Here is a 27,738-nt window from a genome sequence, read left to right on the forward strand (position 1 = left end):
CACCGATCCCTCACCGAACTCTGTTATCATTTCTGCTGCCCATGCCTCTGCCCCTTCTTCTACTATTCCCCCTGACAAGGAAAGAAAAAAGTTAGATTCAATGGGTATAGAAGTATGTGGCACTTCTGCTGTAATTATGAAGGCTGCGAGTGCGTCTACCCTTACTGGAAGATATGCCAGGTAATTCTGGGACTCTATTAAAATATTCATAGAAGTTCTCTCCAGAGACAGACGTCAAGATTTTAAAAAAATTGTCAACAGGAGCATGATGATTATCCAACTAGATCATCACTGGTATAGCTAATAACTCCATCCTAGCAGCACATGGATACTTTTAAAGTTTATAGCTACACCGCTCATCCTGCCTCAGACTCACAGAGCTGAAACCAGAAGCTCAACTTCGCATCTTAAACCTTGCATTTTCAGTGAACACTTTATTCAGTTCTTATGATGAGATGTCCAGCATGAAGCCTGAACTCGACACACTTCGGTGGTAGGACTAGAGAAAAAGAAAGAATGCAGGAGACATTCCTATAGGTCCTACGACCACCGATATTTTCATCAGAGGGTTCAAAGCCCTCATTGGCCTCAAGAGAAAGAACAGCTGCCACAGACATCAAAAGCACAGACGTCATTCAAGGGGAAGAGGAGGTCAGCAACCACCTGCCTAAGTCACTAAATAAACGCCGGTGGCAAGCAGTGAATGCTTTCTTTCCCCTCTTCCTTTACCCACTCTGGCAGGGGAAAGAATAACACTTGAGGTGGGGAGAAATATAACCAGTGACAAATGTGTCCTGAATTTTGTAGAAAATGGATACTGTCTCAGATTCATGTATCCTCCAACAACAATGCCACCAAAGACGACATCCTGTTAGGCCGGAAAGAACTATGGCAATAAGTCCCCATCCTTTTGCAAAAACGTGCAGCGGAAAAGGTCTCAACTCCTCTCAAAGGAATGGGAATGTATTTTATTCTTATTCTTCTGGGAAGAAGAAAGAACCAAAAACAAGTTCAGGTCCATTTTAGACCTGAAATACACAAACCGGTGGGTTTTCAAAGAAAATGTCTGAATGTTGGCTCTCAATCAATCTACCCTCAAATCCATTGGGGGACTGGCTATGCCTAATAGATCTTCAAGATGCCTGTTCTCACATCCCAGTAGCCAAGAAACATCGGAAATTCCTGAGGTTCATGGAAGGTTGAGAATAATCCAAAGTTCATTCTTTCAGTCTCAGATCTGTGCTACAGACCTTTTCCAAATGCATGGCATGGCGTTCATTGCAGCTCACCTCAGGAAAATTAGAATTTTCCTCTAACCAGATCTAGACGACTCGCTCATCAAAGCGTCTTCTTACTAACAAACATACCAACATTATCAAATGACTGTCATAATTCTCAATTGGCTAGCACTCCATGTAAATCATGATAAATCTTTATCCATGCCAGTTCAATCCCTCCACTACTTAGTAGCAGTCTTTGAGACAGTGCACACAAAAGTGTTTTCTCGGAGGAGAGATGTTTATCTTTTAGAAATGTTGCAATCTTAAGACAACTGCCCATCCAACTGTGAGACAAATATCCTCTCGTCTAGGATCAATGGTATGATGTATTTTTCTGTTCCTGAATGCACGTCTGTACATGAGACTGCTACAACACTATCTGGAGGTCAATGGGACCAACTGTCAGGAATATAGGAGTTAGAAGTTTATTGGTTTATATAGCGCTGAATCACCCCAAGGGGGTATCTCTGCGCTTGGACGGTAATCCTGAACAGTCAAATCCTAGGGCTAGAAGAGGTGAGTTTTAAGAAGTTTCCTGAACTACGAGAAGGTCGAACTGTAGCAAAGTTGAAGAGGCAGTTCATTCCAAAAAGCAGGGGCAAGGTGAGTGAAAGCTTTGCCACCACTGCACGCCTTTTTAATTCTAGGGGTGCAGAGTATGAGTTTAGAACCTGATCTAAGAGATCGTGAGGGGGTGTACTTAGTTAGCTTGCTAGAAAGATAGGAAGGGCCTAGGTCGTTTAAGGCCTTGAAGACAGTGCAGCCTATCTTGAATTTCACTCGCTTTCTCACAGGGTGCCAGTGGAGTTTTTTGAGAAGGGGAATAGAGGGGGTTCTAGGCGGGGCACCCGCTACCAGGTGGGCAGTCGTGTTCTGCACAACTTGTAGCTTGTTAAGGGAGGCTTCATTGGCCGATAGAAGCAGAGCGTTACAATAGTCTATTCTACTTAGTATCAGGGCTTGCATCAGCGTTTTTTTAGTGGAAGGGGGTAGCAGGGGAAAAATTCTTCTAAGTAGACCTAGAATATAATAGCAGGTGCCAGCAGTGGTGTTGGCGTGAGCGTCTAGAGTGAGCTTCTGATCGATTGTGATACCTAGGTTCTTTTTTTTTTTTTTTTGGAAAACCTTTATTTACACATCGATACCTAGGTTCTTGACCACTTCCTTGGGCGACGGGGCTTTACCCAACTCCTCGGGCCACCAGCTAGGCGACCAGCATATGGCAGCTCCTCCAAACAGCATGATTACAGATTTTTCGGTGTTTAATCGGAGGAAAGTATTTCGCATCCAGGAAGCGATAGCCATCATGCCCTCGGAGAAGATGAGTTGTATGTCTGGTCTGTTCTTGTCAAAGGTGAGGAGGAGCTGGGTATCATCTGCGTATGATATGGGATTGAACCCTAAGTTCTTCATGAGTTTAGCCAGGGGGGTCACATAAATGTTGAACACGAGCCCTGGGGGACCCCCATGGTAACATGAGAAGGGGCAGATCTGAAGGGGCCCAAGGTGACGGTCTGGGTTCTATCAGTTAGAAAGTCAGTCATCCATTTCAATGTAATTCCCTGAACTCCTATGTCTTGTAGTCTCTCCAGCAGGATCTGATGTGAAATGGTGTCAAATGCTGCTGAAAGGTCAAGCAGCACCAAAAGTGCTGCATGACCATTGTCTAGTGCCATCCTGATGTTATCAGTTACCTCCACTAGAGCTGTTTCGGTACTTTGTTTGGCCCGGAAGCCCGACTGAGAGACATCTAGTAGGTGAGAGGATTCGATGAAAGCAGACAGATGTTTATTAATATGTCTCTCAATAAGCTTACTCTGTAGGGGAAGCAAGGATATGGGACGATATTTGGTCAGCTCAGAAGTCTGAATCTTAAGATTTTTGCGTATGGGGATAATATGAGCATTTTTCCATTCAGAAGGAAGTCTACCCAAGCTCAAGGAGCTGTTAAGGATGGAGGAGATGGGTATGGCGATTTGAGTCGAGAGTCTGGAAGATATTTTGGCAGGGATAATATCAAGGGGAGAGCCTGATTTAGTACATTTAAGAAGGGATATGAATTCTGTAATGGCGAGTGTAGGGAAGCAGTGTAGTTGCGAGGGAAAGTTTTGATGGCTAGGATGGGAGGGCAAAGTGATCCTAAAGTTAACTCACAAGAAAAAATCACTCAACTAGTGGTGTCGCTTTGCGAATCTTCTGAAAGGTATGAATTTCCATCAAGGCATCTCAACTCAAACATAGTGACGCATGCCTCCCTCTCTGGTTGGGGTGCTCACATGGACTACCTCCAGATTCACAACATGTGGTTTCTGAAGGGCATATCAGCATACTAAGGTTGAGAGTAGTGCTCCTAGATTTGAAGGCTTTCCTCCCGTCCTTCAAGACAAACTCCCTCCTTGTTCAAAAGGAAAATACAACAACCATGCATTATCTGAACAAGCAGCGAGGGACGAAATACAGGCCACTGTCTCTAGAGGCACAAACAGTCTGGAGTCGATTAATCTCCAGTTATCTCAGGATTTCAGCTGTCTATCTATCAGGAATCCTGAATGTTCAAGCGGACACTCTAAGCATAACCATTCAAGAGAATCATGAATGGGTATTAACCTCTTCTGTGCCCATGACGAGATAGTCTCGTCATGGAGCACGGTCGCGCTGTGCCCATGACGAGACTATCTCGTCATGAAACCCACCCGCGTGGGAAACGCCCGGCACAGGAGGGGGAAAGGGCGTGGCACCAAAGGGGTTAAACAATGCCGTCCCTCAAGGAATCTTTTGCGACTGGGATTTGCCTCAAATAGATCTTTTTGCAGATGGAGGAAACAAGTAATGCCCAAGTTTTACCTCAAGGTTTTACCAACCAGACTCATTGGGAAAATGCCCTATGGATCGACTGGTCAGGCAAATTTCTTTACGCTTTTTCCTCCAGTTCCCCTACTGCCAACAATAACCATCAAGCTGTCACACTTGAAGGCCAGAATAATTCGCATTGCTCCAGAGTGGCTCCTGGCAATGATGGTTCACCGACCTTAACTTTTCAAGAGCTTCCAAACAGGAGGCTGCCGTGCAGGCCGGTCTTTCTTCACCAGTTCGGAGGCCAGATTCAACACCTCAGCCTTCAATCATTGAACTTGGCAGCTTGGCTCCTGAACGCATACAATATGGTCACTTGAACCTTCCCCAGAAGTGCATGGATGTTTTGAGAGAAGCCAAAAGACCATCCACAAGAAAGTCCTGTCTTATTAAAATCTATGTTTCCATCCCACTTCAAAATTACAAAAAATGTGCTTAATTTTGGCTTTCCGTACTACTGAATGTGTACAGTTCATTTACAGTTATTTACATGTTATTGTGCCCAACGACAAAATTATGGCCTACAGACTTTCCTTTTGCACTTAATGTACCCCAGCAAGATTGTCGCATAATTCACTTTATTTTTACTTTCTCGGACTGCAAAGTGAGAGGAGTTTGTAAACACCAGTCCTCATGTTAAAAAACATAACATAAGCAGCAGAAGACTTAGGCTGGCAGTTGACCTTAGTCTTGAAAACTCAACAAATGAGACAAAACAAAAAATTTAAATGCAACTTTATTTATTGCTTGGACTTTCGCGATCCACCAAAAATTGGCTCACAACCCACCAGTGGGTGGCGATCCACAGTTTGGGGAACACTGCTTTACAGTATGGGCATTACTGACTTTGGTATTAATTTGTAGCCATGCTATATAAAAGTGTGGCTGTTGTGTGGCATGGATAAAAGTAATAATAAAGAAAGGACTGTGATGCATCCAGTGCTACTTTTCTTCATATATTAGAAAAAAACGCATTTACTCTGGCTGTGTCATAGCACAAATTAGTATTAGCCACACTGCAAAGCATCTGTGCTGCTGTACAGTATGGCTACAAAAGATTGCCAAAGCCAATAGCTCTCATATGCGAGGCTTGTTGGCTTTTCCAATGCTTGTTTCCTTAGTTCTTTTACAAAGCAGGTGAAAGCTTACTCCCTCGAAGCCCTTTGTTTGCAACAACAAGCTGAAAACAATGATTTGACTGGGAGAGCAGCAGAAATAATATGCCACTGTTAATATCCTACAAGTCGGTGGAAAATGTTAAGGTAACTGAAGCAAAGTATAGTAGAACGTGTAGATGTTTTGCACACACAAATATGCCATTAGGTTGCATGAAAAAAGCAAAAAAACTCTAAAATGTGATGTCTGCTGCAGTCTGCATTTCAGACGCAGTGCACTCATGCTGCGTTAACATATAAGGAGGACATCAATCATTGCACAAATATGCAACTCATGCACATGGTTGTGGATATATTGCAGTATGACAGTTTTCATGCACTTTACTGCATTTGAGTCTGAATTCATACTTAGAGGAACAAAGAAAGTTACTGATGTGAATGCGTAGTTGCTCGGCCTGTCTTTTCCACCTGTTTGTGCGAAAAAAAGATAGATTATTTCAGAGGTTTTGGAATAGAATTTGTTAAAGGATGAGTAACTTGACCAGATTTGAGAGAACTAGAGAAGATTTCTTATGAGTTGGTGGATTTAACTGTTAACTAGAAAAGCAGGGCAGCGAATGAGGTACACAATTTTTGGGTCAGATGAGATTTTGCCTTCACTGTAAGGTGGACGTTTGATTGTGTAGAGGTTTTCTTGCAAGGTCTGACTATTACCATCTAATCAGAAAAGCGAAAGTCTGGAGGGAATGAAAATGTGAGGTTTGTTATATTTTTTTATCTTGATAACGTGTAGAAGAATTGAGCTATGTTTACGACTGAGGTAAATCTGCTTTTCATAAAAGATTTAAGGTAGTGTCCTACGGTTATTTAAAGAGTTGTTTCATGTTGGTAGATGGTTTAATCTGTTTTTGCAAATGTTGGCATATTAGCTCATGATAGATCGTAGAGTGCATTCTAGAGTGCAACCAGACATCATGAGTTTGACTAACTTGAGATGAGAAAGGACATGAAAATGTTGACAAAACATATCATGATGGAGTACTGCGTGATTGATATTACAAATCTAATTACCTGATAGTTGCTGCGTGCTTTGAGAATTTGGATCCCAAGCAATACATCTTCACTGGTCTAAGATATAAATGCATGTGATAGTGGAGCTCACAGGACTGAGGTGCTCCATGGAGTGGAGCATCTCGATTTGGTCAGTAAGCCAGAATGTTTAGATTTTGGTACATCGGAATGGGTCAAGAGTTGGAGTACTTTTGAGTGAACATAGGGCTACAGAAAGTGCTTTATATAAAATGATGTCCATGGTAGCTTATATTTAGTTTGTTGACCTTTATTCTGTGGAATTGTTATGGATAAGGTCATTCCTTGAACTGCTTCTAACAGACTGAATAATTCAGACTTTAGTGCCCATTTCAAGATGGCTGCTGACACCTACAGCAGTCTGGAAACTCCTAGAATATAGCCACTGGATAATTTACTTAACAAGGTGCAGTCACTGCACTGCATTAGCTTAGGACTGGCCATGCTTACACATGTGATGCCGTGGCAGGAGCATTGTGGAAGTAGAGATGGATAATAGAATCATCACAGAGTCACTTTGTTAGGAACAATATTCCTCAAGTCTACAATCGTAGTTTTAGCAGATGACGAAGAGCAGCAGTTCATTCCTGTCAATGCCAGAGAGCAGGCAGGTTTCTACTGAATTTGAGTTGACTCTCTGAGGCCTTAACATAGACTTATGAGAGGAGGCTTTTTTTAAGAAATGAGGACCTAGTTGTTGTGGTGGTGTAGGTTAACACATTTATCTTCGAAACCCAACCCTAGAGAACTGTCTGTTGCATCACGGATAGTATCAGAGGTGGCGGGAGAGAGGTGAAGCAGGTGGGAACCAAATCTCTGCATAGCTTCCTTGATTTATTCAGACCAGTGAATTTTTCATTAGTGCAATATCTGGAGTTTATGATATTTTGGGAGGGCTCCATAGCCAGACATGGAGAAGTGTAGGGTTGTATTGCGGAACTGAATGGGATCCAAGAATGCCTGTGCTCATGTCTATGTACCTGTCCCTCTGCTACCTCCTATTGGATTTGGTGAGTCACCCCCTACATTAACAAGCATTGGCATAGCCAATAGGTCTCGCCTTTAGGACCTTATAAGTGTTTAGCCATGCAACAGTTGCATAACTAAATACTTATAAGGTCCCAAAAGCGAGACCTATTGGCTATGCCAAGCGGCCGTGTGGCCGCGAAAGTGATTGCGATCAAACATTAAAGCGAAAGTAAAAGTAATCGCGGCGCGTGCGCCCGCGCACGTGCACTGTAGCTCTAGGCTGTCCTGGTAGCATTTTTTGGAGCCCTCTCAATAAGTCTCGCCAGACCAGCGCATGCGCTGGGTCAGGCGAGACCTAAGGATTAGGTGGCAATTATTAAAAGGAGACATTTCTAGGACGCTGCTCAACACTCAATAAGATGCATAGAACTTACTGAACTTAGACACTTTTTCATATATTGGCTGTAGGTATAGGTATTTGATATCTAGAATTGGCAATATGTATTATGTACTCTTTTGTCAAGATAGTTTCAGGCAATCATGTGAAGAGAACATATCTGGGGGAAAATGTAATATGCTAGAAATTGTTGACTGGAAAAAAGATCCATATTTAAAGTCTTCTATACTTTTGATATTTTGTTGTAAGATGTGATTACTTCTCACTGCATTTCTGAAAATCAAAGTCAAGATTATTTTGTTTTCTGAGATGGATTTGGTAATGAATTAAGCGTGCTTTTCAGTTCTTTGGTGAAAATTGTTATAAGGAATGGTGGCGGTGTGTGTGTGTGTGTGTTTGTGTTTATGTATAAATGTGCTCGTGTTTGTATGCGCCGATGCACCACAGTGAAATTGTGACAAACTAGTTCTGTGTTGCTAGACATGCTATGAAGATTTAATTTGTTGCATGACAACTATCAACTGTGCTCTGGTGCTGTCTTCTCCAGGTTGCAGCGGTGGAGTCCTTAGAGGGTCCCCTCTTGCAGGTGGAAGGATTGAGTGATCTTCGGCTGCAATTGCACAGTAAGAAGATGAATCTTCACCTGGTCCTTATTGATGAACTACATCGCCACCTCTACATCAAATCAACCAATCGAGTGAAGCGTGTCTCGTAAGTGTCCACAACATGCCTAAGTGTTAACACATTTGTTTTCTCAATAGGATCCTCTTTTAAGCTAGTTTCATATTTTAAACTTCACACCTAGAGACGTGCCTTTTTACGCTCTTCCATTTATGTTAGTGCTCAGTCGATCAATCAGAAAAGTTTTTGCACCATTTTACACAAACAGTTTATTATATACTACATAAGGTGCTTTATTTTTAACAGATGATGGAATTTTCTGTCAGATTGCCATAAATAGTGCTAAAAATGCCACTGGACAGAAAGCAACACATCATTGTACTGAAGTGGTCAACCAAGAAGAAAGAGGTGGAATTCTCAGATCTGAGCTTTCTTTTTCACACTGATCTCGGTCCAGCGACAGTCTTGATTAGAAATAACTTTTTAGTGTTGAGAAGATATTTTGGAGCCCATGGCACCAAAGTTCCTGTGTAGTTCTCATTTTTCATTCATTTGATAACTTTATTTCGGTCGGAGACCATAAAAGCAAAAATAAAATTACATGCAAGATTACACATTTCATTAAAACAATAAATAGAATCAAGTTAATACATTGATTAAGAATGAATTAAACTGGTGTTATCAAAGAAGAGAAGTTGGTAAAAAGGCGAGAATATTTACAGAAAGCTTTTCCTTCTTCGCCATGAGCCATATAAAAAGCGGGACACTGCAAAGACGATGGGAGGGTGGGTGTCGTATGTTAAGACCCTGCATGCCTGCATGCAGTGTCTAAACCCAAGATTCCTGCATAGGGGGATGATGCACTTTTTCCTTATTGATTGGTATGCAGGGCAAAAAAACAAAACATGGCATATATCTTCTTGGTTGTAATTACAAGCCGGGCAGGCAACATTTTCTGATTTTGCCCATTTGTGAGTAAATGCCCTGAGTGGTAAGCTACCGTGCCTTAACTGCAAGTAGAGCTTCCTTGCGAGGGGTGGATAGATTACATCTAGGAAGACCTCTGCTCGTGTTTCGGCTTTTATTAGAAGAAACTCTTTGGTAAGTTTCCCCAAAGAGCTTGAACCGTGAAGGGTAAGTAATCTCTGTTGCCTTATCTGGCCTGTGAGTTCAGTTTTGGATATCCTTTTACAGGACACCTCCGGGGATTCCCAAAGATCGGTCCTGCCGATCTTTGCACTAAGATCCTTGATGTGGGATAACCATGCGATGTTCTTATTTTTAATTAAGGCCCAGACCTCTATGAATTCCTCTCTGTAAGGTGCCAATTCTGGCACCGACCAGAGTCTTTTCCAATAGAGCATGGGCCGCAAAGTTGCTAAATCTTCAATAGGTTCTATCCTCAAGTCAAATCGTAAAGGAATAAGCGGAGTGCTTATTAGCAAACCCACAAGACTTCTCATAAAACCCTGCTCAACCATGGTTAGCTTGGAGATATTTTTGTGACCCCATAGTTCGACTCCATACAGTGAAGCAGTTCTGGCTTGCAGTCGATATATTTCTACTACTGGGGCTGCTGGTTTAAAGACCGAGGCATGCTGGACCTTACTAATCCCTCCCGCTATTTGAGACAACCTAAGCCTTGATTTCGAGATTTGTGGGCCCCAGTCAAGGTTCTCTGTCAGGGTGATCCCAAGATAGACAAAAGTCCTGACTCTCTCAATAGGAGAGCCGTTTAAGGTGGGGTTTGGACGAGTTTGCTTTGGGGGATTAAAAATCATGAACTTGGTCTTATCCAAGTTGATCTCCAAGCCTCGGGCAGTACAAAATGCGAGAAAACCATCCAAAATACGCTGAATGCCCGATGATGTTTTGGATAACAACAAAGTGTCATCCGCAAACATCAGAGCGGGCACTCTACCAGTAGCCAACCTAGGGGCATCGTTGTCAGCTACGTCAGCCAGATGGTCGACGAGACCGTTAATGTAGAGACTGAACAAAGTTGGGGCCAGAACACACCCTTGGCGCACGCCCTTCCTAACAGGAAAGCGTGCGGCCAAGTCGCCATGCCTCCCACACCTGACCTGGGCATAATTGCCGTTGTGGAGTCTGATTAAAATATTCAGTAGATAGGGCGAAAGACCCATATCTACCAAGACTTTCCACAACTTTCCTCTTGGGACAAGGTCGAAAGCAGCGCGCAGATCGACAAAGATGAGGTAGAGGCTGCCACCCTCCACTCTCACCGTTTTCCAGTATAAAACCTGTAACCGGAAGATCTGATCTATGGTTGAGATCCCAGATCCAAACCCTGCCTGCAGTGTAGTCAATATCTTCTTTTCATCCATCCATCCCAAGATTCTATCTAAGATAATTCTGCCCATTAATTTCTGGGAGGTGTCAATAAGGCTGATTGGTCTATAATTTGCCGGTTTTAGCGGACAGCCTTTCTTGAATATGGGGACTATCTCCGCACCCAACCAGGTATCTGGCAGATCAGCCCCCTTGAGGATTGAATTAAATAGTACCACCAAGTACGGGGCCCAGATTTTTGGTTGGGAGCGAAATAAGTCCGGGGGCATCTTGTCCAAACCGGGAGCTTTATTGGGTAAAAGCCTTGCTATTGCAGACTCTACTTCTTTAAGGGTAATGGCCTCGAACAGTTCTAGGAAAGGAATACCCACGCCCACGAGGGAATCCTTATTCCGTCCGCCGCCCGGGGGTGCAAACAATTGGCGCTCGTGTTGGGGCTCAGGGGCGGCGGACGGGGAACAGATCTCAATAACAACAAGGACAGGGTCGCTCCCTCTCGCTGGTTTACACTCCAACGGTGAATCTGAATTTGGAGGGTCGCCCAAGTCCCCATACAATTCCCCAAAATGCATTTCCCATACTTGTGGGGCTATATTTGCAGTTGGGGTCAAGGCTCCCCTACTCTCACCAGAGTTCACAATAGCCCAGAACGCCTTGGGGTCTCTTCGAGAAAGGGTTAGCCTGAGTTCCTCCCATCGTTGCTCCTCCCAGTCCTTCTTTCCCCTAGAAATGGCCTTCTTATATTCTAGGCGGAGTTTCTTAAGGTTAACCCTATCTTTGTCTTTTAATGCTGAAAGCAATTCCCTTTTTGCTTTTCTGCAAGAGTCATCGTACCAGGGATGTGTCCTAGCCTGCTGCTGTTTTTTCCCCACGGGATTGAACAAATCCACCAACTTATCAACTAAATGGGTATGGATCTCGGTGGAATAACTTGGGTTATCTACACTTACATCCCCCATTGCAGAAAGGAATGGTAGAGCTATCAGGTATATTTTCGCCAGTTTAGCGGGGGAATTCTGAAAGTAGGGCCATTTAACCCTCCTCCTGTTGTTAGAAAACGACACAGGAAGCGATGAGCTATTTGGATTGGGGGGAGGGTTTGTTAGGCCAAAGCTTCCCGGTTTGAGGGTTAAAACAAGGGCATTATGATCACTGTCTTGTCTAGGGTAAATTATAAACTCCTGTAGCTTATCCCAGTGTCTTGTTTCCATTAGCATATAATCGATATTGGAGTTTTGGCCTGGTCTGTTAAACGTTGGGAGCCCCGGGCGATCGGGTTTCAGTCTCCCATTGCAGGCCCTTAGGGACAATGCAAGAGATAGAGATTTAATTTGGAGGACCAGAGGGGTCCAAACTCTAACAGGAGAAATTTGTGGTTCCCAGACATGCCAGAACTGGTCCTCATCGTCCAGATCTCCCGTGTCGGGAGACTCAAGGGGCTCGAATTTACAGTTGAAATCGCCTCCTACTATTAGAGGGGCTGGGGGGGTCAAGGGACAATATGAAGTGCTTTAATGCGTCAATGGTGCCAGATTCTTGACCATTCTTAACTGGTCTGGAATAGACATTTATTAGGGCAGCCCTTGAGTTATCTTTTAGTGTTAGGAGTACACATTGGACGTCGAGGGAGTTTGTTGGAATCTGAACTGCCTGAACGCCCAAATGCTCCCCCACCCATATTGAAAGACCACCCGAAGGCCTCCCTCTGCCACTTGAGGTTGCCAGAATATCAAAAGTGGCATAGCCAATCATCAGATTCTCCTCCGTAGCCCAAGTTTCTTGCATTAGACAGATGTCATGGCTGCCTGTAAAATTGCTCCACTCTGGATTGGATAACTTACTTTTTATCCCAGCCACATTCCATGACAGAATTTTTATTTCCCCGTCTAGTGCTCTGTTCCTATCAGATAGGTCACCATCGTTTAAATTTGGGCAGATTTCTCGTGTTTGGGTGTTGGTTTCTAATATGGTGTCCCCAAGGTTCACTCCCAGCAGTAAATCCTCGAGGGGAAAAACCCCGTCGTTGTCCGTAATTTGTCTTGCTTACAGATCTTCCGCATCTATGCTCGTGGGGCGGGGCGTTGATGTATAATCTAAAGTACTACTCTCAGAACTACCCCTATCTACAACTATTTGGGTACCCATGGTTTTATCTAACTGGGGAACAGGACTCTGGATCACGACTGGTCGGTCAACCTCCTCCAACATACTGAATCTATTTTTTGGGGGAAATAGTGACAGTAGGGGGATATTCTGGAACCGGTCCTCCCGAATTACCATTTCTCGGCATGGTCTGTCATACGATTTATTTTTCCCCCCCACCCACCTAGTGTCTCTGTTCTGCCCTGATCTGTGCTGAGAGAAGTAAGACAAGTGCAGTGGGATGATTTGGGTGTTAGACCTGGGGGGTGTCCTACTGCAGATATAATCTACAGCAAGCGTGTGCCTACAGTTGACAATGACACAATTTCCTGCAATGGATTTAGGTGTAAGCCCAATCCAGTCTATTCTCCTTGCACCCAGTATTTCTCCAGAGATGTTAAGGGGGAGAGGGCTATTTGAATTAAACCAGTGCAAACATTTATTTTTTAATTCCAGGTAGTCCTCATTCTTCCCTTGGGATATAGGGGGGACACCAGCGAGCACAACAACGTATGGTAGGGACTCGGGCGGGAGATCTATACAAGGCAACGCGGTGTTAAACCACTCTCTAACAGTATTTCTGTTCGCTTTTGCTTGATTGTCTAGACATTTTTCCCCCACTTCAGTAGCCTCCCTCTGTGTTTTAAAACTTTCAGTATCTATGTCCCTAGACAAAGGAATAATAGTGTCAGGAACAGTCTTGACCAGCAGTTGAGGGGGTACAGGTAAGGTCTTGGAACTGGCGAGGGGATTGTCATAGGTGGGAGCAGAACTGGAACAGGGGTTTGCAGGGGAACTAGTCAATTGGGCTTTACCAAGGCCTGCATTATTAATAGTAGAAACCAGTCTATCCAGCCTAGATAGCAAAGGTTTAAAATGCGAGCCAAGTAACTGTTCTGTATGTGCCTGGAGGTCAAGTATCATATGTGTGGCTCAGAGAGGTGCCCGTATGGGGGGGTAGAGTAGGGGAACCATCAATCAGTATGGAGGATTTAGTTAAAGGCTTGTTTTTACTTAGTGCTTTGCTCTTCCCAGTCCTAGGTTTCTTGACTGCAGTGCGAGTTGCAGGAACCTTGTTTAGTGTAGAGTGGGATGAGAAATTAACAACCTCTGAGACATGCGTATCACTAGTAGTGGGCTGTGCGCAAGGCAGCTCGGCAAAGGAACACATGAGGGAGGAATTAAAATCAGGGGGATTGATGGTAGCAGTTGAAGCGTCATCCACTACTTGGGAAGAAGAAGGAATTGCGGGAGTGATTGACAAACACCTCTCCGTGTTTTCTATAGCCGAAGCCACGACTCCAATTGTTTGCTGGAGCATTTTGTCGATGGCTGTCGGACTTGGGAGAGATTGCGTCGTTGCTGTCTGGTGCCTGGTTGCTGGGCGGGAAATGGACGAACTAGGATTTTTACAGTTTTTACCATTTCCTTTCATGTTTACAAATGGAAAGAAACAATCACGTGATTTGTTAAGATTCTTCCCTAGAATGTTAGGCAACACAGGGCATTACAAAGGATGAACGATTAGGTGTAAAATCCAAGAGTCAATTAGTTTTATCACATGGGCAAAACCTAATTCTTAGAATAAACAGAAACATCCACCATTCATACTTTTAAAACAGTACCTTATGAGGTGATGGGTCCAAATGGGGGGATGTCAGTAGGGTGGCCCTGCCCGGCCTCTAACGGTCCCTGACGGGCAAGGACGGGCCCGCCCTTGGCCCGGGCTTTGCCCGGGCGCTGCCCGCGCTGCGGGGCACTCAGGGAGCTTAAATGCAGCCCGGGCGCTGCAAGATGACGTCAGCAGTTAGCGCCCGGAGCAAGGGACGCCGGGAATTGAGGTCTGTAGGTCCGTTCCCCTCACGGCACTGAACAAAGCAGGAAACCGCTGTCCTTGGCTCCCAAATCGAGCCGTTCCCCTCACGGCAGTCTTACCGGTGAGTCCAATAGCACCAAAGCTGGATGGTTTGAGAGCGCGTCCCGCGCTGCGGGGCACTCAGGTAGCTTAAATGCAGCCCGGGCGCTGCAGGATGACGTCGGCAGTTAGCGCCCGGAGCAAGGGACGCCGGGAATTGAGGTCTGTAGGTCCGTTCCCCTCACGGCGCTGAACAAAGCAGGAAACCGCTGTCCTTGGCTCCCAAATCGAGCCGTTCCCCTCACGGCAGTCTTACCGGTGAGTCCAATAGCACCAAAGCTTGAAGGTTTGAGAGCGCGTCCCGCGCTGCGGGGCACTCAGGGAGCTTAAATGCAGCTCGGGCGCTGCAAGATGACGTCGGCAGTTAGCGCCCGGAGCAAGGGACGCCGGGAATTGAGGTCTGTAGGTCCGTTCCCCTCACGGCGCTGAACAAAGCAGGAAACCGCTGTCCTTGGCTCCCAAATCGAGCCGTTCCCCTCACGGCAGTCTTACCGGTGAGTCCAATAGCACCAAAGCTTGAAGGTTTGAGAGCGCGTCCCGTGCTGCGGGGCACTCAGGGAGCTTAAATGCAGCCCGGGCGCTGCAAGATGACGTCGGCAGTTAGCGCCCGGAGCAAGGGACGCCGGAAATTGAGGTCTGTAGGTCCGTTCCCCTCACGGCGCTGAACAAAGCAGGAAACCGCTGTCCTTGGCTCCCAAATCGAGCCGTTCCCCCTCACGGCAGTCTTACCGGTGAGTCCAATAGCACCAAAGCTTGAAGGTTTGAGAGCGCGTCCCGCGCTGCGGGGCACTCAGGGAGCTTAAATGCAGCCCGGGCGCTGCAGGATGACGTCGGCAGTTAGCGCCCGGAGCAAGGGACGCCGGAAATTGAGGTCTGTAGGTCCGTTCCCCTCATGGCGCTGAACAAAGCAGGAAACCGCTGTCCTTGGCTCCCAAATCGAGCCGTTCCCCTCACGGCAGTCTTACCGGTGAGTCCAATAGCACCATAGCTTGAAGGTTTGAGTTCGCATCAAAGCTGTCAATGGTGTTTAATGGCCAAATCTCACTTTTTACTCAGAAAGGAAGTTACCTCTGCCTACTTACAAGCCACAAGAGTTTAAAAGAAGAAAGGTGATACTTCCCAGCGCAGAGTATTTGTCACGTTCAGGTGCATTCTCTGTTGTTGATGTCCAGTCCACCTGTTGAACTGGGGCACTTGGTGTAATGTACTTTTCTACTGTTATTAAGCAGACTTGAGTAACAAATTCATGTGGTAGTTTAGTATTTAACTGCCCTCATGCAATGCTCACGGTGATTTATACTTATGATGCTTTTATAGGCTTGACAGTGACGTCTGAATGTGATGTTGATCACCTTTGTTGTATTCTTGGCTGTCTGGACTTCTTCCGCTATCCTTGAGACAATGTCTGGCAGCCATACACGTGTAAATGTTTTTCAAATACCTATCTGCCTTTACACGACTCGTAGGAAATTTTTGAAGACCACTGCTAAAATGCTGTAAATTTGTAGACTCAGTGACACTAGCTCTTACGACACAGATTTTGAAGTGCAAATCTTCTTGGAAATGCTCTCCTTAGTATCAAATGCAGCTAAATGAGATAATAGAGAAACCACACAAGGTGTGTGTATTCCAAGGGTGCTGACTAACAAAATTCAGGGAATTGAGGAAGTGAATTAAAGTAATGCACCATTTGTTTGTTGATGACAGTGCATTTTAACCACTTGCCTTTACTCTGTGTTGAGGAGTAGAGCGATTGACCAAAAGCACCAACCATCACATGTAAACCGGACTCAGGAAGCTCTGCTTGCTTTCTGTTCCTACCACTGCTTCTTGACCCCAGAACCAAGGGTTACAATGGAAATGCCATTAGTTGCATAGGACAAGACAAGAGTAGCAGCTCTGTAGTTGGCTACCTCTAATTAACGGTCATATTGGTTTCCCATGTTTGAGGGACATATATTTTTATGACTTCCAACGGCAGAGCATTTTTTGCATTGGAAGGTCACTATGTAGTAAAGTTACCTCCACACTGATTTATACAGTGCACAGCCTCCATGCGACCCTCTCTTTAGTATCTGCCCCATCCGAGTCCCCAATATTCTGTACCTTACTCGATATCCCATCATGATTCATCATGTACTAACTCGGTTAGAGAGTTAATCTGACATAAATGTACAATAAGATTCAACACATTTCCCTCATATATGGACATGGAACCGTAAGAGACCACAACTATAATATTTTGTTAACCTAGTAAGATACAAATAAATGTTTTGGGAGTGAGGCTGAGGTGACCATGGAAGAGAAATTGGCATGCCTTTCAGCCCGTTTGTTTTCATTGTTATTTTCTTTTTATTATTCGGTTAGATTTTGACTTTGTGTATTGAATTAGATGTTACCTTCTTTTTGGTAAAAAATGGTTGTTTATTCTAAAAGATTGTTGAATTTTTACCTGTTCAATATAAAAGAAATAAGACAAACTCAACAGAATTCATAAGAGGAAGCAAAACTATTGCAGTACCTAAGACTGTAACAAAACAAAAATACATTGAAAGAAGATTACATGTTTATTTTTTTTTCCAAATAATGTTCATTGGGCGGTAAACACGCAGTGTATACAAGCATCATCATTAAAACGAGGTATGACATAAGCACATTTAACCAATTTATCATCACATGTAGCATAACACTGGAACAAGGAGAATACGATATGAATAACTCCCAATTCATCAAATATGCGCAATTGCGTCACGCATGGCAGGCAGAGAACATCTAATGCAATCAACTTCCGGAGTACGTGCCACTAGAAGGCAGACTCCTACAAGAGGAACTAATAAAGAAGGCGGTCTCTTTCACCTATAAAACCACTAACAATAATATTTCAGACGGACTGAGAGGGCTTCAAGCACGATGGGAGAAAGATGTGGGGTCACTTGAAGACATATATTGGGACGTGGCATTAATGCACCCTAGAGTAGTAGCCATCAATGCAATGCTCTGTCTCCTTCAATGCAAGGTACTACATAGAAACTACTATGACAGGGACAGGTTGCATAAAATGGGATGGGCGGAGTTACCATACTGCCTCACCTGCAAAACGTCCAAAAGCGATTTCTTTCATACAGTATGGGCATGCCCCAAGCTGCAGGTATATTGGACGCAGATAATTGAGTTATTGGGAACGGACCTGGGGGCGACATTGCTGATTGAACCACGGTTCATGATATTGGGGATGCCAAGTGAAGTAGATGTCACCAGGGCGCAGCTAAATTTTGCCTCTCTGGTACTGGTGGTGGCCAAAAGGGAAGTTGGGGGAGGCTAAAAACCCTACATTTCAGGAATGGACGGGAGGCATGGACTTACACATGGCAGCCAAGCACACCACGTACCATAGCTGGGGATGCCCCAAAATATTTCAAAGAATATGGGATCCATGGAGGCGACACTTTGGGTTGGACCTGGGAGACGACACACAACAACCCGCAACACATAAATCATAGGAGATATCCGCAGGTGGGCCCGAGGGGGGACCTCCCTAGAGAGAATACCTGGTTGCCAATTACTGTTGTTCCCTAGACCCAAGTTGAAATGCAAAATGGACATGTAAGGACACTGGTGTTGAACACAAACGAGCACGAACCAAAGGGAGGTGGTGGTTTTGCTATGTTGATGACGACCAAGTTTTTGGGATGCGATCAATTATTACATTTGTAATGTTTATGACATGTATTCTGCTACTTGTTCAAACACAAAATAAAAATACATTTGGGGAAAAAAGCACTGGAACAAAGACCCCCTCAATCCCTTGTCTATCTCTAAATTCAAGAACGGCAAAAAAGAAGAAGAGGTAGGGATAGAGTAGCAGAGACAGACAACAAAAACTTGCATCACGTATTCCTGAAGATAAACTAAGGAACCTTAGTACAGTGCATATGGACTGATAGTCTAGCTGCCAGTGCCAGCTATTTATTTTACTTTATACGTTTTATATAGCGCTGGCTGGACCGGAGGTATCAGAGCGCTTTACAGCAGTATAATATAGATACAGTCACAGGAACAAAAATCAGCAACAGTCAACAGCAGAGAATAATAACAGGTTACAAAAGAAAGACAGTTTGTAATAATACAAATACAGGTATAAGATCAGGAGCAATTTACAAATCTAAAAGGAATGATAGGAAAATGGTTTAGGGTTAAGACCCCCAATATTTGATGAGGAGGTGCACTTTGAGGTCCTTTTTAAAGCTGAGATAAGAAGGGTTGCATCGCATGTCTTTGGGGATGGCATTCGAGGTGCTTGGGGCATTGCTGGAGAAGGAGCGGGATTGGGTGGATTTCTTTTCTAACAGGGGTGGGACAAGGAGGAGAGCGTTTGTAGTTCTCAGAACTCGGGAACTGCCCGCTATTCAGAGTTTGTTGGCTAGGTAAGGCGGCGTGTTGTGGTGGAGGGCTTTGTGTGTAATGCAAGCATTTTTGTAGGCAAACCTGCCTTCGACAGGGAGCCATTTAAGAGTTTTGAGGACTGGGGAGATGTGGTCGAAACGTTTGCAGTCGGTGATGAGGCTAGCTGCGAGGTTGAGAACAGATTTGAGAGGAGCTTGGTGGATCTTAGGGATTCCGGTGAGGGTGGCATGCCATAATCAATTCTCGAGAGGACCAGGGATTGAACTACTAGTTTAAAGTCTTCAGATGGAATAATGGGCTTGATTTTTTTGAGAAGGCGGAGAGTGAAGAGGGCTCCTTTTGCTGAAGTTTTGATGTGAGAATTGAGATTTAGGTTATTATCAATGGAGATACCAAGAGATTTGACTGAGTTGGACACGTAGAGAGAGCAGTTGAGGGCATTGAGGTCGGAGATCCAAGTTTGGATGGGGAGAGTGTTGGATTTAGGGGAGAAAAGAATGATTTCAGTTTTTTTAGGGTTCAGTTTGAGATGATTTATTTGGTACCAGGATTGAATCTTGGTGAGGGTGTTGTTAAGGTGTAGGATATCGGCGTGGTTTTTGATCTTGTAGTACAGTTGAGTATCATCAGCGTAGAGGTGGTAGTTGATTCCTGCTTGTTTAAGGATGAGAGTGAGGGATTCCATAAAGAGGTTAAAGAGAGCTGGCAAGAGGAAAGATCCCTGGGGGACTCCTAGGGATACCGGAGTGGGGCTAGAAAGACAGTTGTGAATTTTGATTTGCTGTGTTCGGTGTTGTAGGTAGGAGACAAACCATTTGTGGGTGGTACTGTTAAGGCCAAAACTATCTCTGAGAACATTAAGTAGTGCAGAGTGGTTGACTGTATCAAACGCTGCAGAGAGATGAAGGAGGATGCGTAGACACGTCTCGCCATTGTCGAGAGTGTGATGGATGTCATCAACAATATTTAGCATGGCAGTTTCGGTACTACAGCCTTTTCTGAAGCCTGATTGAAGGGGGTCAAGTAGGTTAAAATTTTCAATGTGTTTGTCTAATTGGAGCCGGACACATTTTTCGAGGGCTTTAGAAAGAAGGGGGAGGTTGGAGATGGGCGGAGATTATTTAGGTCATTGGGGTCGGCATTGGAGTTTTTAATAATGGGGCAGATTTGACCAAGTTGAAGAGAGATAGGGACACATCCTGTGGTCAGGGAGGAGTTGATGATTGTAGTCCAGGATGGTGCAATGATGTGTTTTAGCTCCTAGATAAGGTTTGAGGGGAGGGGGTCTTTGGTGTGGGAGGATGGCTTAAGTTTAGTGATGATGTTGAGAAGTTCGCGTTCAGTGACAGGGAGGAAAGTGTGCCAGGATGCATTGTTTTTTAGTAGTGAGTTAGAGTGATTGGGAGTAAGAGGAGAAGTTGTGGGTGGGATTGGGAAGAGGTTCTGGGGGTGTAGCAGTGAGTGTGTGTGTCAAGGGGTAAGGACAGGTGGAGAAGCGGGCATGTGAGCGGGGGAACGGGGGTATGTAGAGAGCGGTGAAGGTTTTAGAAGTGGCGTCAGGAGAAGGCAGGGGGCTAGTTGTTGTAGGAGTAGAAAGAAAGGATTGGTCAATTTTGAAAATTGTTTCGGAGAAGAAGTGGGCGATTTCATCACATCTAGCAGTTGAGGACAACAGGATGGGTGGTGCGGTGGAGATTTGGTTACGAATGATGTTGAATAGTCCTCTAGGTCTGTTTTTGGCCCTATCGAGTTGGGTACAGAAGAAGGATGCCTTTTTGTAAAAAATGTGTTTCTTGTATGCTGATCTGGCTTCTCTAAGAAGTGTTAGGTTAGCAGGAGCGGGATGATTCCTCCAGGTTCTTTCCATCAGTCTAAGAGAACGTCTTTCCTTATTGAGCTCAAGGTTAAACGAAGATTTGGAAGGGATGTTTCTTTGATTTTTAAGTTTGGTGGGATGTTTCTTAGATTAAGTTTGGTTGGGGCAATTTGGTCAAGGACATCGGTGATGGCTTTATTACAATGCTCAGTAAGATCATTTGCATTTTGAGAGGGAGGGGTGAGGCACAGTTGGGCTTGGAGTTTGGCCTCAAGAACACCAGGGGGGGGATCTGTTTAAGGTTTCTGGTCAATTTCTTTGGTTTGATGGACTTGGTCGGAGGGGAGGAGACGAGGTAGAAATGGTGAACAGTATGAGGTGGTGGTCAGACCAGTCAATAGGGATGATGTTGGTCAGGCAGGCCACACATTATTGGAAATAATGGTGTCTAGGATGGCTCCTTTGGTGTGTGTAGGGACCTGACAAAGTTGCTGGAGGTCATTGATCTTAAGAAGATTGGAGAGGAGGGTGGTTGTGGGGTCTTTGGAGTCATTTAGGTGGAGGTTGAGGTCTCCAAGAAAGAGATTTCTAGAGTTAGATATAGAGGATTGAGCGAGAAGGTCAGAAAGTTTATCAATGAAGGGATGAGGATCACCAGGAGGGTGGTAGATGTTGTGCAAACGGATAGGGAGGGAACCTTTAGTTATTAGTTCAGCTTCAAGGTATTCAAAGGTGGAGTGGTCCGAGTTGTTAACTAAGGAGAGCTGAAGTTCATTTTTAGGTCTCGCCTGTGTTGCAGCGCATGCGCTGCTCGCCTTGGCGAGACCTAAAGTCGTTACTTTTCTGTCTGTGTTCTTCGGAAGCGGGGTTTGTGTCTGCCCTGTCTCCTTTAGGCCCCACCCATCCTGACTGGAGATTCTGCTTGTGCACGGCATCAGCGCAACACAGGACCTTCAGGCAGTCTCCTAACACGGTCCGCCCTCACGCCCGCAGCCTGCCCAGGCCGCCGCACCCTCACCCCTGTGTCCCTCCCTCTTTTCTCCGTTGTAGTGTTTTCAGTAACCCAAAAAAAAACAGTTGCCAGGAGATATCCCTAATTATCCCATGCAGATTAGAAGCACCAGTAAATCGATCATACATTATAACTGTATTCTAACTACTGGCTTTTTAATTTAATCTATGTAATGAGGTTGATTGATACCAAGACATTAATCACCACACTTAAATCTTAATGCTCCACTCCCATAAACTTCAAATTCCATTCCTGAGCGGCGACTTTGTGATATGGAAACAAATTCTCATTGATTAAGCTCTGATGATTGTGGATGAAATTTACTCTGATTCATGATAAGTTATTGGACGACGCAGTAGTGTTCATTATGTGGTTTCCTTCAGCCAGTGATGAAAACAATTATGCAGCAGGTGCATCCGACGACCTATGAAGTAAGACTTAATTAAGATCTAAGTCTTAGTTCTTCCACGTACAGTGATCGGATAAAGAAATTGGAACATCTGAAATAGGATAACAATCAAATACGTTTTGTTTTAGCTATTCTTATAGGCATTTTATTCCAGCAGCAAGTGTACAATATGCAGGAAAATGCCAATTGGAAAAAGGGCCCATGCCAGCCACACATACATCACATGTAACGCTTCTCTCGAACCAGAGTAAAACAGAGCAGTTTGTACACGCAATAGTGCACCAGCCCAGGTTTACAGAACCTTAATATTGCAAAAACCTCAAACGTAACATACATCCCAGCATCTCTTTGTCCATTACAAAGGTTAAAAATTTGTTGAAACGTGCCACACCACGTACCGTGTATGTGCAGTGCACCACCTTGGTCATAGGTCTGAAGTGCTAATAAACAAAAGATTGGTAGCAGTGCTTAACTGGAGTCGGTGGGGGACACATCGGCACTCATATATGGGGCCGGTGGTGCCCACTGGCACTCATTTCTTGGGATTGGCATTTATTTTTCCTCCTACATTATTATTCCTTATTATTTATCACACATTTCCATAGAGCAGGAGAGAGAAAACGCATAACGGAGAAAGAACGAGAAAGAGAAAGATGGAAAAATCATCATAAAAGGAAAAAGCAGGAACCCTACAAGAGAGATAAAGGGGCAATGGGTGTCTAGAAGCTGGTTAAAGAGGCATGAGGTTGATACCAGGCTTTGCAGCCTTGTTATTCTGTGCTCTGAAGTCGGCCGCGGGCTTCTAAGCAAAGCTTTGGTCATCAGCAATTCTTCTTCAACAAATTAAGCTCTGATTGGTAGGAACAGATGAGAAACGGAATATGCAGAATCATTATCATAAGGCCAGAGATAGACGTCCATAAGTAGAACATTCAGTGATTGTATCACCTGGACAAAAGGGATCGAGGATTGGTGGGGGAAGGGTAAAGCTTTATAGCGTCAGAGATAGACTTCCATAAGAAGAAAAATCGGTTATTGTATCACCTGGTCATAAGGGATCGAGGATTGGTGGGGGAAGGGTAAAGCTTAAGAAAATAAATCTAGAATTCAGCAATCTTATCTGAGCACACACCCAAGAAAACCAAGCAAGAGCAGGGGCTCAAGGGGAATCTGCCGCCGAAAATCAAAACCATGAAGCACTTTGGTGATATGTAACAAATGCTACAGTCAAAGGGAAAAAAGTACACCGAGTGGCATCTTACTTTGGAAGCGTTATATATTTCAAAGCTCTATGTTGAGCATACAGGGCAACAAGGTGGCTCTGTGGACTATTGTCATTTCCGAGACTACTTGTCAGCCTACTTTAAAGCCATCCCCTCCTTTCGGTACTCCGGGGTACCTCCCCTCTTAATAGCCCACATGTCGGTCTGTCCTTACTATAGCATTTCTATACCTTTTACCTGCAATATTTGCGTTTTACAAAAAACATACTATATAGAATGCCTCCATACAAGGGACTGAAAGTTCAGCATATGTTGACCATCAGGGATCTGATTTTACCTTTTATATTGAGGGATAACTATTAATGGACAGGGCTTCAGCATTTTCAAGAACGTGCAGCAGGCGCCAGAATTAATGAACAAGTTGTTATCCTTTGTTTAATAGCCACTGGCATGAATGCTTGTGTCAAGAGAGATCGAACATTTATTATCATACGTCTGTCTCTCTTTTGCTTTATAGCCTGGCTGCTTTCAGATTATGAAGTTATTCTGGTCTTTTGCCTGGAATCTCTGAAGTTTAAATATGGAGCTGCCCTCAGTTAAAATGTGTACTGCTACGCCTTCTCACTGGTTATGTGTATTGTGCGTTAGTAAAGGGCGACTGCGCCATTGTTCTTAACACAAGATCCTTTTTTCAACTTTGTTAAATATCTTTTTTGTTGATTATATGATATGAATGAATGAAATAATGTATTGTATAATTACTTAAAATCATTGCAAATGTTCACATATAACATCACTTAAAAAGTGCAAAAGCCATATAATTCGGCTCCACTCTAATCACTTCGTCCCTGCCTTTATTAACAGTGTCGCAGTACAGAATTTTCCAGCAAGCTATTTACAACTGTTCAAAGCGTTCGCTTAACTATGAGCGCCCTGTTCCACCATAATTTCTTTTTGAAACAAAATGTATTGAGGTTTTCTGGTCTGCACAAACACATGCTGTGTAAAGTTTCGTAACAAGATACATACCAAAGGGAGGCGATGATATAATCATGAAATCCACAGTTATATGAAATCTTCTATGCATGGTATTAGTCCTACCTCCTGCCCTCCAAAACAAAAGGAGGAAGGTGAAAAGAAAAAATCCCAAATTGCTGTTCCACCATAATAAAGGTAAAAAGAACACTGTACAAAATAGGCCTGTGGTTTGTTCTGGGGCAAACGTGATGTTGCCTAATACGCCATGCGGCAATGAGCCACTTGGATCAGACCACTCTAATAGGCCTCCCAGCTTTTCCCAATGTTCTGGCTTTTTAGGCCACTTATCATGGCCTAAGAACTGTCCTGCTCAGTCATGGCAATTTACATCTGACTCTACTAAGTTGCTTGGTCCAGATTCACTTCTTTGAAGTTTACTGTTGCCCATCAGAGAACCTGGTTGTTCTCCCTAGCTCATAACTAGTTGTTCCTCCTTTTGCTTTCACTCTTTTTCCCGCTTAAACCTACTGGCGCCAAGAGACCTGTTGGTGAATGTGCGCTTACATAAGTTCCTAAACAACAACAACAACATCAGAGCCTATGGCGTTGTGCAGCTCCATTCAGGTTGCTCTTGTGTATTTTTCAAATTTGACTAGCTCTGAGGGTGCTGAACAGGCCAGGAGCCATGAAACTGCCCCTGCGCATGTCCTGACCCATGCCTTATGAACATTGGTTTTAATAGCCTCTGACGATGTTGGAGGAGGGCAGGGCTGCAGCATATAAGATGCAACAAGGACTCCATTTTTTGTTACACAGCCTGCATTTAACAATCTTCCTTATGGATTTCCAACCTGGATTTAATTCCTTGATTGGGAGTTGCACTATCGGGGCCCATTGAATGTCTATCGGACATTTCTTTCCCATGGCATTGGTCAAATATGACTGAGTCATATTTGGCTCGTATGATGTTGTTAGTCCTAACAGCCTTCCCTTATCCCTGTATCTAGCCTTATCTTCTTCCCTTGATTACTGAAAAATGTTTTTTTTTGAGGGTGTTCTTTATTGCTGCGTGGTTTACTTTCTCGTGTGACCAATTTGCTACAGTTAGGTTCAGTTTCACCTCAGTATCTAGAATGTAGTTTTTCCAGGGATTGGGCCCCCCTTCAATTATAGCTTTAAGGACCTCCTTAAGTGATCCTGTCCGAGCTTTCAGGATCGGATACCAATATTTCGCCTGGATAGTCTTGCATTCATATTTTTGCTGCACTAAATCAAGCTTGTGCCGGATCAAGCAGTTGCAGGTGAACTTTGGAAGTCTATATATGAAATGATTCTGGAAGTAAACAGAAGGGAACATGGCACGAATTTAGCAGCCTATTGATGACCATTTGTCATTCCTTATATACAGGATTTTTGTTTATTTTAGTCTTGGTGTGATGAGGCAATTGGTGTGTTTGGCAAGCAGAAAAGCAAGTTCAAATAACTAGGGGTACTATGGCAGACAAGGGTAATGCATATTAATGTCCATGCTCGGTGAGATTGAGCACTCTTGCTGCACTTCTAGCAATGATGGATAACACTTCTCCACAACACGACTTTTATTTTCATGTGTTTGGGAAAAGACCACTGTATTCCCTCGTACAAGTCAGCCCGTAGACTGATGGGCATGGGATTGGTGCGCATTATACAGGTCCCGGCTTGAAATCTCATACAGTTAACTTATCACGCAGGTTAAAAATAATAGGCGTCTTTGATTTAAGGAAACCGCTCCACCTTGTGCTTATAGCAATTACACGCCAAAAGACTGTGGCAGCATGTGCTGTATTAAGCTATATTTTTACAACCTAATAACTATTGATGGCATTATACGACTCTTCCAGTACACTGCTCTAACTTGTCGCCTTTCTATGCTGTGCTTCGTGTTTATGCTCTGAAGTGACAATTTGTCGTCTCTTCCATCGCAGCTCTCTGGCTAAGGACTCTTCCTCTGTGCCACTGCTCGATGTCACCAACCTGTCAACTCCACGTAAGCTACTGGACATGTCCCAGTTCAGCACCCCTGGGAGCGTCAGCGGTAGGTACACAATCTGAAGCTGTAGGAAGCACCATATTGCACGGCTTCTGTTCTCTAAACTGATCATTCTAACAATCCAGGTCATTGGTGTCTTTTTTTTAATAATTCTCTTCTCCTGTTTCTGCTGCCAGTTTTCTTATCAAACCAGTAAGGTTATTCTTACAGTAAAACGTTTTTGTATGTTCAGTGTGAAAGCAGGTTTTGTTTGCTTAAGGTTTCCACTGCCTTAGGTTGTTTTGTGTGAATAACCCTGTGGATACAAACTTTGTGAGTAACACAGAAGTTATATATGTGTTGTACTAATGCCCATGTGATGAGAAATTTTTGAATTCCAGAGCTGGCCCAAATGTTCAGAGATAAATGCAACATGTATAATGTTAGAATTATGACAAAGTGCAACACTTAGCAGACACTTCTTGCTGCGAAAGGCATGAACATGGAAAGCTCAAATAGGGCTATTGATTAGGGTTGGGCATGTCCACGCATCGACTAGTAGAATCCATTTGGGTCTTCAGAATGGCCAACAAATATGCAAATAATCATCAGTGGATTTCATTAAGTGTTAGTTGCCACCATTCATGCTCATTATAGGTATCCCAATAACTGGGCCGAATTTTACTATTCCATGGGTTGTATAAGCCCAGCCCTACTGCCAGTCTTTAAAAACCAACACACACTCTCATACACACCCTCCACCACACATCCCCTACTCACACATAACCACGACCACCACCTACCTCTTGCTTGCAAACTTTACAGCAGGTATGCTTGTCAAAACGTGTTGACTGCCTCGAAACAAAAGCTTTCCAGGCCCATCCTCAGTCCTGCCATGTGCACATGAACGTTGTCCTCTTTTGTAGTGCAAGTGGGCATCACATCAAGGTGACAAATCAACATGGGAGGCCAGTGCAGTGGGCATAGTCTAACTGCTTATATTACAACAATTTATCAACCAACAGCCTTTGTGTGGCAGAGATGGTTTTCTCCCAATTCAGCTACACAACTGCAAATCTACCTCAAGTACTGCAGCATGGCTTTTGGGTTTTCATACTTGCAGTAGCTAAAAAGAATCTTCATCAATATTGGTGTAGGTTAGGCTCATGCAGTGCACTGCAGCAGGAGACAACT

General features: G+C 44.1%; 1 protein-coding gene across 1 annotated transcript in view; it reads left to right on the top strand.

Moving 5' to 3' along the window:
* EXOC4 (exocyst complex component 4) overlaps positions 1–27,738 on the top strand; it is a 1,933,985-nt gene that overhangs the window by 190,702 nt on the left and 1,715,545 nt on the right. Inside the window, exons 4-5 of the mRNA XM_085653593.1 lie at positions 8,251–8,414; positions 26,501–26,610. Of these exons, the coding sequence (XP_085509719.1) occupies positions 8,251–8,414; positions 26,501–26,610 (274 nt within the window). The remainder of the gene's footprint in view (positions 1–8,250; positions 8,415–26,500; positions 26,611–27,738) is intronic.

The sequence above is a fragment of the Triturus cristatus genome, chromosome 4_1 (assembly GCF_964204655.1).
Source record: "Triturus cristatus chromosome 4_1, aTriCri1.1, whole genome shotgun sequence".
Lineage (NCBI taxonomy): Eukaryota > Metazoa > Chordata > Amphibia > Caudata > Salamandridae > Triturus > Triturus cristatus.